The sequence below is a fragment of the Narcine bancroftii genome, chromosome 8 (genome assembly GCF_036971445.1).
Source record: "Narcine bancroftii isolate sNarBan1 chromosome 8, sNarBan1.hap1, whole genome shotgun sequence".
NCBI lineage: Eukaryota > Metazoa > Chordata > Chondrichthyes > Torpediniformes > Narcinidae > Narcine > Narcine bancroftii.
This window is the reverse complement of record NC_091476.1, coordinates 155415508-155429113: the sequence shown is the minus strand read 5'-3', so window position 1 is coordinate 155429113 and position 13606 is coordinate 155415508. Positions and strand designations below refer to the sequence as shown.

General features: G+C 36.8%; 1 protein-coding gene across 1 annotated transcript in view; it reads right to left on the bottom strand.

The window, feature by feature from the left end:
• Positions 1-13606, bottom strand: part of nudc (nudC nuclear distribution protein) — a 37491-nt gene that overhangs the window by 19178 nt on the left and 4707 nt on the right. The window contains exons 2-7 of the mRNA XM_069895505.1: positions 11477-11554; positions 11065-11274; positions 8864-8941; positions 7849-7968; positions 6526-6720; positions 5003-5086 (exon numbers count right to left, since the gene is read on the bottom strand). Of these exons, the coding sequence (XP_069751606.1) occupies positions 5003-5086; positions 6526-6720; positions 7849-7968; positions 8864-8941; positions 11065-11274; positions 11477-11554 (765 nt within the window). The remainder of the gene's footprint in view (positions 1-5002; positions 5087-6525; positions 6721-7848; positions 7969-8863; positions 8942-11064; positions 11275-11476; positions 11555-13606) is intronic.

Sequence of the window (13606 nt, the reverse complement as noted above, 5' to 3'; positions counted from 1 at the left end):
ATAGAAATAGGAGAATAAGGAAAATGTTGGATGTTGTAGGAATGTTGTCTGGTAAAGAGTTGAAAATAAGAAAACAGAAATGGAAAAGGAGGAAAGGTAATGATGGAAAAACGGAAAGAGAAGATAAACAAAATATAAAATGGCTACGCTGAACTATATGACTCTAAATATTAATGGAATACATAACCAAATTAAAAGGAAGAAACTACTAAATTTACTGAAAAAGGAAAAAATAGATATAGCATTTGTCCAAGAAACACATTTAACTGAATTGGAGCACAAGAAATTAAAGAGAGATTGGGTAGGACATGTAACAGCAGCATCGTATAATTCAAAAGCAAGAGGAGTGGCTATATTAATTAGCAAAAATGTGCCATTTAAAATAGAAGAGGAAATAATAGATCCAGCAGGGAGATATGTTATGATAAAATGTCAGATATATTCAGAGCTTTGGAATCTACTTAATATATATTCACCTAACGAAGAAGATCAAAAGTTTATGCAAGATATCTTTTTGAAGGTAGCTAATACGCAAGGGAACATACTAATAGGAGGGGATTTCAATCTGAATTTGGATCCAAATATGGATAAAACGGGGAAAAAAATTAACAGGAAGAACAAAGTAACCAAATTTATAATTAAATCAATGCAAGAAATGAAACTTGTGGACATATGGAGGAAACAAAACCCAAAAGAAAAGGAATACTCATACTACTCGACTAGACATAAAACATACTCAAGGATAGACCTATTCCTGTTATCAGCCCACATACAAGGGAGAGTTAGGAAAACGGAATATAAAGCTAGACTATTATCGGACCACTCACCCCTGTTATTGGCAATAGAGCTAGAAGACATCCCTCCAAGAATGTATAGATGGAGATTAAACCCCATGCTACTTAAAAGACAGGATTTTAGAGAATTTATTGAAAAACAATTAAAAATGTACTTTGAAGTAAATACGGAATCAGTGGAAGATAAGTTTATACTATGGGACGCAATGAAAGCATTCATTAGAGGGCAAATAATAAGTTATGCAACCAAGATGAAGAAGGACTATAATCAGGAAACAGAGCAGTTGGAAAGGGAAATAATAAACATAGAAAAAAAATTAGCAATAAAGGAAGATACAACCAAAAGAAGAGAATTGGCGGATAAAAAAATAAAATATGAAACATTACAAACATATAAGGTGGAGAAGAATATAATGAAGACAAAACAGAAATATTATGAACTAGGGGAAAAAACACACAAAATCCTAGCATGGCAGCTTAAGACAGAGCAAACTAAGAAAACGGTATTGGCAACAAGGAAAAAAGACAAACAAATTACATATAATCCAAAAGAAATTAAGGAAAACTTCAGAGAATTCTATGAACAATTATACCGAACCGAAAACGAAGGGAAAGAAGGGAAAATAGATGAATTTTTGACTAAAATTGAACTACCAAAACTACAAATAGAGGAACAAAATAAATTAACAGAACCATTTGGAACAGTAGAAATACAACAGATAATAAAAAATTTACCAAATAATAAGACACCAGGAGAGGATGGACTCCCAATAGAATTCTACAAAACATTTAAAGACCTAATAATACCGCCCCTCCTGGATGTAATCAACCAGATTGATGAGACACAAAACTTACCAGATTCATGTAAAACAGCAATAATTACAGTGATACTAAAACAAGGGAAAGATCCACTCTCACCAGCGTCATATAGACCAATATCTTTGCTAAACACAGATTATAAGATAATAGCTAAACTATTAGCGAACAGATTAGCAGAACAGGTACCGAAAATGGTAAATTTAGACCAAACTGGATTTATCAAAAAAAGACGCACAACAGACAATATTTGTAAATTTATTAACTTAATTCATGCAGTAGAAGGAAATAAAGCACCGGCAGTAGCAGTTGCTTTAGACGCAGAGAAGGCCTTCGACAGAGTAGAATGGAATTACTTGTTCAAAGTATTGCAAAAATTCAGTTTACCGGAGAAGTATATTAATTGGATTAAAGCATTATATAAGGGACCGTTAGCGAAAGTGACAGTAAATGGACATGTATCAAAGCAATTTAACTTAAGCAGGTCAACGCGGCAGGGATGCCCACTATCACCATTATTGTTTGCGCTAGCTATAGAACCACTAGCAGAATCGATAAGAAGAGATAATAATATAAAAGGAATAAAAATAAAAGACAGGGAATATAAAATCAGTCTGTTTGCGGATGATGTGATAGTGTACTTAACAGAACCAGAACTATCAATAAAAGAACTATATAAGAAATTGAAGGAATATGGAGAAGTGTCGGGATACAAGATAAACGTAAATAAAAGTGAAGCAATGCCTATGAATAACGCGGATTTCTCAAAATTTAAGGAGGAATCCCCATTCAGATGGCAAACGCAGGCAATAAGATACCTAGGTGTGCAAATAAACAAAAATCTAGGCCAATTATATAAACTCAATTACAATCCACTAATGAAAAAACTACAGGATGATTTAGAGCATTGGAAAGAGCTACCACTAACACTGATAGGAAGGATAAACTGTATTAAAATGAACATTTTTCCAAGGATACTATACTTATTTCAGGCATTGCCAATACAACTGACAGAAAAATTCTTCAAAGAGTTAAAGAAAATAATAAGGAGATTTTTATGGAGAGGGGGGAAACCGAGGATAGCACTAGACAAATTAACAGAATGGTATAAACAAGGAGGCTTACAATTGCCAAACTTCAAAAATTATTATAGAGCCGCACAATTAAGGTACCTATCAGATTTTTATCAAACAAGGGAAAAACCAGACTGGACGAGACTAGAATTAGATAAAATAGGGGAAAAGATACCTGAACACATATTATATAAATGGGACGAAAAATTGGTACAACATAGAACTTCTCCAGTATTACACCATCTCCTCAATATATGGAAGAAGATACATGTAGAAAGAAATAAAATAAATTACCAAATACCAAAACTAATATTGACGCAAAATAAGCTACTCCCTTTTACAATAGACAACCTTGCCTTTAGAAAATGGGAAAAAAAAGGGATTAAAAGAATAGAAAATTGTTTTTCAGGAAGTAGATTCTTATCCTTTGAACAAATGAGAGATAAGTACAATATAACGGGAGATACAGCGCTGGCATATTACCAACTGAGATCCTACTTGAAAGATAAATTAGGAAGCAACTTGAGTTTACCAGAGGGAAGTAACCTTGAATATGTGATTACAGATACAATGTTAATCAAAAGATTTATAAAAAATATGTATATTAAACTGCAAGAAAAGGAAAATGAGGAAACAAATGGTAAAACTAAACAAAAATGGGAACAAGATTTAAATATAAAGATAAAAAAGGAAACATGGGAGAAGTTATGCTCTGGAACGATGAGAAATACAATAAATACGAGGCTGCGTATGATACAATATAATTGGTTACACAGACTATACATTACACCGCAAAAGTTAAATAAATGGGACCCAACAGTATCTGATAGATGTTTTCGATGTAAAAAAGAAAGGGGAACAACAATTCATGCAATCTGGACATGTGAGAAAGTAGAAAAATTTTGGGAAGATCTCAATCAGATATTAAATAAAATAACAGAAAACAATATACCAAAGAATCCAGAGATCTTTCTCCTAAGTAACATAAAAAACAAAGAATTTGGAATTGACTTGGAGGATGCACAAAAAAGATTTGTTAAGATAGCCCTAGCTGTAGCAAAAAAATGTATTATGTCAACCTGGAAATTGGAAGATAATTTGAAAATACAACAATGGTATATAGAAATGAATAAATGTATTCCATTAGAAAAAATAACATATAGTTTAAGAAATAATATCGAAATATTCGAACAAGTATGGGAGCCTTACATTAAATACAATAGCGAAAACCTACCGGGAACAAACATTACCTAAGTTGATGGAAGGAGAAGAGAAGAAAAAAATGGACTCAGTAGAATTTCTGGTGTATTTTTGTTGAATGACAACATTGTCTAACTGAATTAATGCAACCTAGATTGTATAACTAAAATGGATGAGAGGGGGGAGGGATGGGGGGGTGGCTTGGGAGGAGGGAGGGGGGAGGGAGAAAAAGTCACTGTAAATGTGTGGAAAAGAAAAAGTGTATATCATGGCTATTGTGATTTATGGTGTGAAAAATAAAAAATTTAAAAAAAAAAAAAAAAAAAAAAAAAAAAAAAAGGAGAAAAGGTTTATGGAAGGAATTTTGCTGATGCCTAGGTAGTGGAAGAACTTTATCAATAATGAGATTGAAAGGATGATGGGGGGGGGGGGGGGGGGGGGAAGATTTTTATTTTAAAATCTGAACCAAGTTCAAGGGAATGAGAGAAAACTATGAAGGGATTTAAACACAAGGATGAGAGAGTAATTGTCAAGAGGAGACAAACAGGCTGCCCTTTGAGGCCAATGGTTAAATTACATCACTGGGGAGATGGAAAATGGGGAAGATGATGAACAGAGCACAAGGTATTTGTGAAATGGTGAAGATGACAGATTAGAGTGGAATTAAATAAGGGGTGTCCCAAACCAGAATGAGACTAGTCTAAGAAGTAAAGATTCTGTCACTGATGTAGGCAGAATCATTCATAGTTCATATAATCTGTTCTAATCTCCACAGGTCTCAAATAAAACAATTATTTACGGTTGCAAATGTGATACAAGGGTTTCACCTTTGATGTGCTCCACCTTTCTGGCTGAAAAGGTACACAGCAGCCATATTTCTGAAATTTAATGAGCAATTCATCAAAATTGGGGTTACCTGTACACACGATTTCAGTGGAGTAGATAGTAATAAGATTATTAAAACCACAGGAAAAAGGCAAAAGCTGTGGCCTGGAATCTGTATATAATCTACAGGCTCAAATATAAATATATTGATTTAAATTCACTGTGTTGATCAGAAAGCACATTCCCTTTCTTGCTAAAGGACAGGATTGAGGCAGATTTTTAAAAAAAACTCACCTTTGAATTTTCAGGGTTAATTTTTTTGGTATTAATCTCAGGATCTGTTGTCACTAGTTTGTTCCACCATTCCATTTTATTAATCTGAAAAAAGAAACAAAGTATTCACAGTACACAAATAATGCAAGTAGAATTCATACCCTTGGGCATTTTTATTCTCAGAATAAGAATCACTCACTAAACATGGGTCCCAGTGCAAACATCACACACAATGTGGGGATGGATCTGTAACCCTCATACAGACCAGGAAGCTTAATCCACCCTTATTTACAGAAGGAAGGTTCTTTAAAAACAGTGCACGCTACCTGTAATCACTGTTAGCCTGTAGGTAAATGGTTAAAGCATTATCAAGGATGTGCTAAGACGACATAACAAAAATTAATGGCATTAGACAATGTCAACATAGATTTATGATTAGACAGTTATATTTAAAACCCTTTTTTTTAAAGGAAACAAGGAAGAATGAACAGAGGCAAACCAGTGCAGGTGGTGTATTTAAATTTATAGAAAAAATGTATTAGTGGTTAGTGTCCAAAGCTAAATTACATGGAAAAGGGGGTAACATTCTGGTATGAAAAAATAAATAGCCTTTTTCAAGTGGCAGGAAATTATTTGTGGACACTGCTTAGGCTCAACTATTCACAATAGACTGGATGTGGAAACCAAATATATTTCTCAGTGTCGATGACAAAAATAACAGATTGCAATTGCTAGGAGCATGCAAGGAGGCTTATTGGTGATTTAAACAAGCTGAATGAGGGAAGAAATTTATAAGGATGCAGTAAATGTACACAAATGTGAAATTATTCATTTTGATAGGAGAAAAAACAGAACAGCACAATATTATTTGAATGGTGATCTACTGGGAAATGTTGACACATATCTGGGATCTGGGTGCCCATTTTCAATCATTAAAGTAAACACACACAAGTAGTAGGATAGCTTTTGATGCAAATGGTTTTGAGTACAGAAGGGCATAGCGAGATCACACTGGAGTATTGTGTCCAATATCCAAATAAAGGACATACTTCCTTTTGAGAAAGTGCACCAAGCATTCTCCACTCTGGTTCTAGGGGCAGTAAGACTTTCTTCCAAGGAGAGACTGCATTGATAAGATTGGTGTTAACTTAAGTTTAAGGCCAAGGAGGAATTGCATTGAAAAGTACAAAATTATAAAAGGGTTATCATGACTGGATGTAAGGGGGATGTTCCTTCTGGCTGGGATGGGGATGGAAATCAAAATCGGAGATTTAGGATAAAAACACAGAGATGAGCACTTGAGAGTGTGACCCAATGGAATTCTCTACCCCAAAGGCAGTGGAGGCCAAGTCTCTAAATTTATTTAAGAAAGAGAAACTTCTTGCCACAGAAATCTTCAAAGGGCATGGGGAGAGAGCAGGTATATGGTATGGAGATAAAGGATCAAGCATTATTGACAAAATGGCAGGCAGCCATTTTGTTTGTGCATCCTGCAAAAAATTATGGATGAGAATTCATTTGAACTACCATCAATGCCAGCTCACCTTCTCCAGATGTACATTAACACTCTTCCCGTCTTCCAGTAGCCATGAGCTTTCCTCCACCTTCACATCATTGAACATCTCACCGTCAATTACAGGTGGGTGGCCTTTCAGACCCAGCCTCAAATGACGCCTTTGGATCTCCACAATTATATCCCGACTCTTCAATCTGAAGTTGACTTGGAATGGTACTAGAAGCTGGCAATACATGCTAAGAGATTAACAATGTTGGAATGGGCAATAGTTATAACTTTATTTAGCATTGCTCGAACCTACATGGTTTTCAAAATTCATTTATTTCCATTTGGAATTCAATAGGGGAGTAACAGCATATGATGCTTTGTGAAATATCTTGCTCCACAATCACTAAAGAAAAATTTAAAAATGATTTTATTATCTTCAGTTTATAATTGTACCTTTGCATCAAAATCCCTATCCAAATTACAACCAACTTCTACAGGTGTACTATGGAAAGTATACTGATTGGTTGCATCATGGCCTCACTTAGGAACTGGAGTGCCCAGAAATGCAAAGACTGCAGGAAAATGGTAAACCTACCCATGCCCAACATAGGCAAGTTATCTATGTAAGGAAGAAGGCAGTCTTCGTTAAAGATCCCCATTACTTTCCCACTACAGTGCAAGTCCAAAAATCTGTATGCCAGAAATCTGGTCCACCCGAGAATCCAGACATCTCAAAAACTCACGCTTTTGTGTGCATGCATACGCGACACAGATTCACAGTGGTAACAAGCGACCAAATGAAAGTTGTGGAAATGAAAGAAAACAAATAGATTTTTGTACTTTGGATTTCATTCGAGAAAATGTTTCATTAATAAACTCAAAATTGACCTGTTTATTCTCCTTAAATTTGAATTTTAAAAGTACTGCCTGAGAATCCAGAATATCCAAAAATCCGGACCAAGCCAATCCCCAAGCAGTCTGGATTTTAGGACTTTTACTTTAGGTTCAAGAACAATTTTTTCCCCCAATGGCTATCAAGCTCTTGAACTTCTCCATTTACATTAAACAGAACACTACTCCAGGACCACCAAAGATCTATTTCCATTAATGTAACATTACAATTTTAACATTAACTGGAACTGAGAATATTTATCCTTTTATATTATTATCTTTTATTTTTGCTCAGGTAGTAATTTAATTTATACTTGTTATTTGTAAGTGTAATTTGTGACTGCAACAAGCAAAAAATTCAGTGCATCTCAACATTATATTTGGGTACTCATTCATTCTGAAGATCACCTCCTCACAACACTGTTGCATCATTTCCTGCTTTAGTGTGCTGCGGGAAATCAATGACACTTACATCCACCTCAGACAGTGTCTGGGTCCACCGATAGTTGGGCAGATCAGCACCATTCCCAGAGTTAGGTTTCAATTTCCCTTTATCCTTCTCATCCTCTTCACCTTCAGATTCAGATTCAGCCTATGGAATGTGTGGGGTCAAGAAGACATATTTTATGTTGCAGCATTAACTTTACCTCCATGTACATGAAGCATTTCACAACAGTGCACATGAGTGCTAAGTCACAGATCAAAAGTCACAGATCTCAGTTGTAACTGGGGCAGTCACCTAAGCACCAGCTAGGCTGAACTAATTATCAGCTTCCAAACTAAGAATTAAACATTTAACCAGATAAATCAAATAGACTAAAGGTTTTAAAAGAGGGGTAAAACATGAAAGTCTGCCGATGAAGATTTTAGCAAAAACACAGAAATTCTGGATAAACTCAGTAGGTCTCGCAGCATCCATAAGAGGTAAAGATATATAGCCTGTGCCCTTCTTCAAGGTAGGTTTTAAAAATTAAACTCAAAAATGGAAAAGCATGGTGAAGCCAGACCCTCACTTAGAGGAAGTCTCAGTCTGTTCTGTACTCAGGATGCTTAACTTTAGCATTTTCATTTTCAGTATTGTCAACAATAAATGCCACAAGACAGATATTTAAGAAGCAAATTTCCACATGGACTCTGCTTTGGCACACTTTAGAAAAAGTGAAAGGTTATTCACATAGCCATATACTCAGAATTACTTTTGTCATATTGTTACCAGAACCCTTGAACATTTTTTTTTGCTTTCATTCATCCAACCCAGAACATTATTAAATAATGCAACATGCACAATAACTTCAAAGTGCACTAGCTCTGATCCTCTCTATGGTTTGACAGCCCAAACAGCTATTTGAATCCACACCAAGAAAGATGCATGATCCATGGAATAATAGAGGAGACAAATTATTTAAAACCTATTATTGAAAGGACTCAACTTAAAACTTGTGAATTTTAAAAATAATACTCCCACCCCCCACCTTCAACTTCATTACCTGTTTTGAATCCTGGTTTTCCAAGAGCTTTTCCCCATTGGCCGTAATTCCATCCCCAACACTTTCTTGTTCCTTTTTCTAGAAGAAAAAGGCACAATTAATGTCACCATCAAAGCACACTTGACCAGCTGTTAACCACAGCTTCAATACTTACATCAGCAACTGATTCAAAAAACATGGGTAGGTTTTGCAAATGGATCCAAGACAACCCTCAACAAATAGGAGCATTGCTTTACTAGTCTGAATGAAAAATTAAATAAATTCAATAAAAGCACCAAATTTCAGGTCACAAAATTACCCGAAGGCCATATTAGAAATTGAGAAGATGAAGAGTGCATCAAGAGGCAGCCAGCATGTGCCCATCTAGGTTCCAGCACCAGTTGTATTTTATCTATAAATAAAATATCAGGACAAAGTCATGGAGCTTCACCCAGATAGACCTGAGCTTATGCCACTTTATTCATGCTTCTTATAGGAACAACAGTAGCAATTTACAAGATGGACATTATCTTTATTTCTTCTAAATTATCTATTTATTTATTTATTTTTAAGGGTTACAGTTGCAGAGGTGGAGGGAAATGCACAAACACAGATAAACCGGGGTAGACATTAACACCAAGAAAAACACACAACCCTCTGCTCCCATGATGCACACTCGAGAACAATCACCCAATCAAGCAACCTCCTCTGCTATATTTAACAACACCAGCACCATGTCGCCCTCCATGAGGAGCACTCACCAAACAATTTTTACTACCCACCACCCCCACCCCCCCAACCCCCCCTACCCCCCCTACCAGTGCCAATCAGAAATTATCCATCTCAGAGCTCCATATTCTATTCAAGGTAATACCGTAATGATATCCTTTATGAGAGATTTCATCAATTTCCACACCACTGACACAAGTTCTTCTCAGACTCCCTTTTCTTAAATAGTGGAGTCATCTGTGCTACCATCCAAACTACAGAAACAATTTCAGCATCTGAAGAGTCCTAAAAGTTGAAAGTTAAACACTCCCTATGCAGCTATCTCTTTTGAAACTCTCAGACACAGATTATCAAGTCTGTGGAAACTATCAGTTTAAGTTCACCAACTTCTCAGGAATGATAGTTTTGCTAAAATTTGTTTCCTTTAGTTTCTCAAGTAAGATAGATCTTGGTGTCTAAGTGCATGATTTAAAGGAGGCTAAGCTACAGCAAGTATAGGTAAATCTGATATTATAATTTATTGTTGAGGGTATTGAATCGAAAACCAAGAGATTATGCTTCATTATATAGGGCACAGATGAGACCATGTAAATTACAAATGTGAGTATTTGATTCTATATTTAAGGAAGGATATTAATGTACTGGAACAGTTCAGAAAAAGCGTGCAAGAGAGTGGTTAATAGAGCAAGTCACAGCCTACATAACTCAACCAAACTGTACTAATAAAGTACTATTGATCGGCAATCCAGGTAGCGTTCTACTATTTGTTTATAGTTGGCAACATATTGAAATAACAGGGGTGGATTTTGAAGTGTTGAAATGCCCTAACAAAAAGGCTAAATGTCGAGTCAATGCAGCTGCCACAGAGGGCTACCTCATAGACTGAACCCTCAGCCTTGCTTGATCCTGTCTCATCAGGCAGCTCACTGTCAGACCAGAAAGAACAGGTAACTGACTTTGAGCAGCTAAAGCTATTTTAGATACCATAAAAATGGAGATAAGAGCATATATTGAAGATCTGGCTGCCCTTAAGTGAGCTCTCGAGTGTAAAGACGCAACACAAGGCTGAAAGAATATCTATAGACACCAGACTGAGAGAAATTAAAGACACCATTGGGGAGATAGAATGTTCAATGTCTGGGTGTACCGATAAAAGCTGCTCAATGCAAAAGAAAATTAAAACTCACCGCCAATATGAGAAAAGATTTGAGACAAATACCTGAAATGTGCAGCTTGTCTAATGGGGGAAGGTTGTTCAGGCTAGACCTATATCTACAAGAGCTTAAAAGAATGACACACAAGACTGAGGGTTCTTGAGAGGCAATGTTTCCTCCTGTGAAAAGTGTAGATGATCTGTAAATTTCTCAGCCTGCAAAGTTGAATTATTAAACATTATCCCAACTCTCCAAATCCATATTCTTAACTAATTGCCAAAAGAGCTCGTTCTCTTGGCCCAAGTTTCAAGCAGAGATTGGTCTTTGTGATGCACTCACCTGGTCAATCTCCTTCTGCAATTTATTTGCCTCCTCGTCAGTTAGCTCTTTGATTTTCGGCTGCTTTGGTTCAGAACATAGCTTCTCCTTCACCTCTGTAACCAGTGCTCGCTCTGCTTTCTCCTTTTTCTCTGCTTCCCGTTTCACCTCTTTCTCCATCTGAGCCTGAACTGCTAACTTTTGGTGCCGCTTGAATGTCTCTGTGACCAACTGTAAAAAAAATATGCAATCAGTTAAAAACTTTACACCAATAGTCCACTGGAGAGACACCAGGCAGTCCCTATAGTAGATGAGGCTTCCTTGTGTCATGCCACCAGTTTCTCTCCTTAGTTTGCACTCCTACACTGAGGAAAACAAAAAGGAAAGATGGAGGTAAACCTCCTATTGACCAAAGAAGAACCACTATACTCACTTTTTCAGCTGCTCCTTGCTCCCCACCAGTGAAGAAGTCTGTTTTACGCCTCAAGAAACTGAAGAATGTGTCTACAAGCTGCAAGAATGAAAACAGAACTCTTTTTATTTATTCTCTGATCAAGCAGTTACTTAGTAACTACCAGATGAAATCTTTCACTCAAAATATATACAGTAAGAATGAATTAAAACAATCAAAATATAAACACATGAAAATGAACAAATATTAAAATGTTTTATGACAGTAAAGCACAGCCAATAAGCAGCGTTGTGCCAGATGTCACACTTTACGCTTTACCTTCATGCCATTGGTGGACCAGATTGCATATCATTAAACATTTTTTTCCAGACTGTGTGATACCAACATTACTAGCAGTTACTCTGTAACTCAACAAGACTTAGCTACTGAAAACAGAACCACTCAGAGTCAGGCAGGTTTAATATCCAAAGTATTTAAGGCCATTCCACGTAGCAAAGAATTCATTACTGAGGAGTCCATGGGTTTAAAATTCCCTTTCATGAGACACGTCCTCATTCTTGTAACCAGAGTTGTCCTGAGGGGGTGCTGCCCCATGCACATGAGATGTTAAAGTGAGGGCCTCTCTGCCCTCTTAGGAGGATGTAAAAATTCCCATTACATTTTAAGCTGAGGGGTTCTTCAGTGTCCTAGCCGATATTTATCCCACAATTACAATTAGTAAAACAAGTCATTCAATTATTTATCACAATGCTGTAGTGGGTTTTACTACACTCACACACTAGCTGTTGCATTTCAAAAGAACAGATGTAAAGAATATTGGAATAGCTTAATGCCATGAGTCACCACATACATGATATGAGAGTTTATTGTATGATGTACAGATGCACCAACATTCTTATTCGCTATAGCTGCACAAATACATAGATACAATTACAAGAGTATAAATTAAATTACTATAGGCTGAGACAACAAAAAATATGGCAAACATAAAAGGAATGATAAATAAATTCAGCTGTTGTTAGAAAAAGATAAAAAGTGATATTTTGATAATGCAGTCAGATCATTATGTGGTCCTAGAGCAGATTATGGATGTTTTGGGTAGCAATTCAAGAGCCTGAAAAAAAAAACTGTGCTTGAACCGAGGCAATGGGGAGTTTTTACAATGTTGGGTGCCATCTTGAGGCGGTACTTATATATACTTATCAATGGATGGGAGGTCAGTGACCTTGATGGACTTGTCTAGGTTTTCCACTTTCTGCAGACTTCTGTGTTCCTGGGCACTTGAGTTTGCAAGCCAGACCATGATGCAACCAGTCAATGTACTTTTCACAGTGCATCTGCAGTAGTTTGACAAGAGTATTTGAATGTTGAGGTGTTGGTGTACCCTCATCATAGTTGCCTCAATGTGTTGGTGCCAGGAAATGAGTGGATTCCCAGGAATTTGAAGATACTAACCCTTTCCACCTTCATGCAGTCCTGTGGCCTCCCTGTAGTGGGCTGTGAGAGAGCGGTTGAACAGTCTGGACACGCAAGCTCTTAGCTCGAGTGTCACAGCAGAGTGATCATTCAAACTTCGCATGCTCACTTATCAGATCGGCAGTCGGACCGCGTGTATATCCCGCCGCTTGCGTCATGCTGACGCAAGCTCACATGCCAACCTCCGTTCTGGAGTGGAAGACATGGACACATGTTGCCATCTTTGTTGCAACTGCCCTGCCAATTGTGTGTAACAAGCAGAGCCAGTTCGTCACAGCAAAGTTGCACGTTGCTACATCCCCTTCCTAAAGTTCACGGTAAGTTCCAGACATTGAGAGCAAGTATGTTGCTCTGGTACAACATAATCAGATTCTTCATTTCAATCCTGTTATTTGCTTTACATGGAAGGCCAGTGGCAGTAAATCCATTCATACCTCTAGTCAGGGACAGAGCACAAATAGAACTTTGTGCATACTGGGGTAAAGGTCTATCCACATGTTGGGAATGGGTAAAGGAGTTTTCCAGTGGCATCACTAGGGTTTGTCACCCAGTGCGGTAACTCATGGTGTCAGCCCCCCCGCCCACCCATGTATAGTAGTAAAAATAGAAATATGTGATAAATATAGATGCAACTGCTTAAATGTGATATTTCTTTAATTATATGAATACTAACAA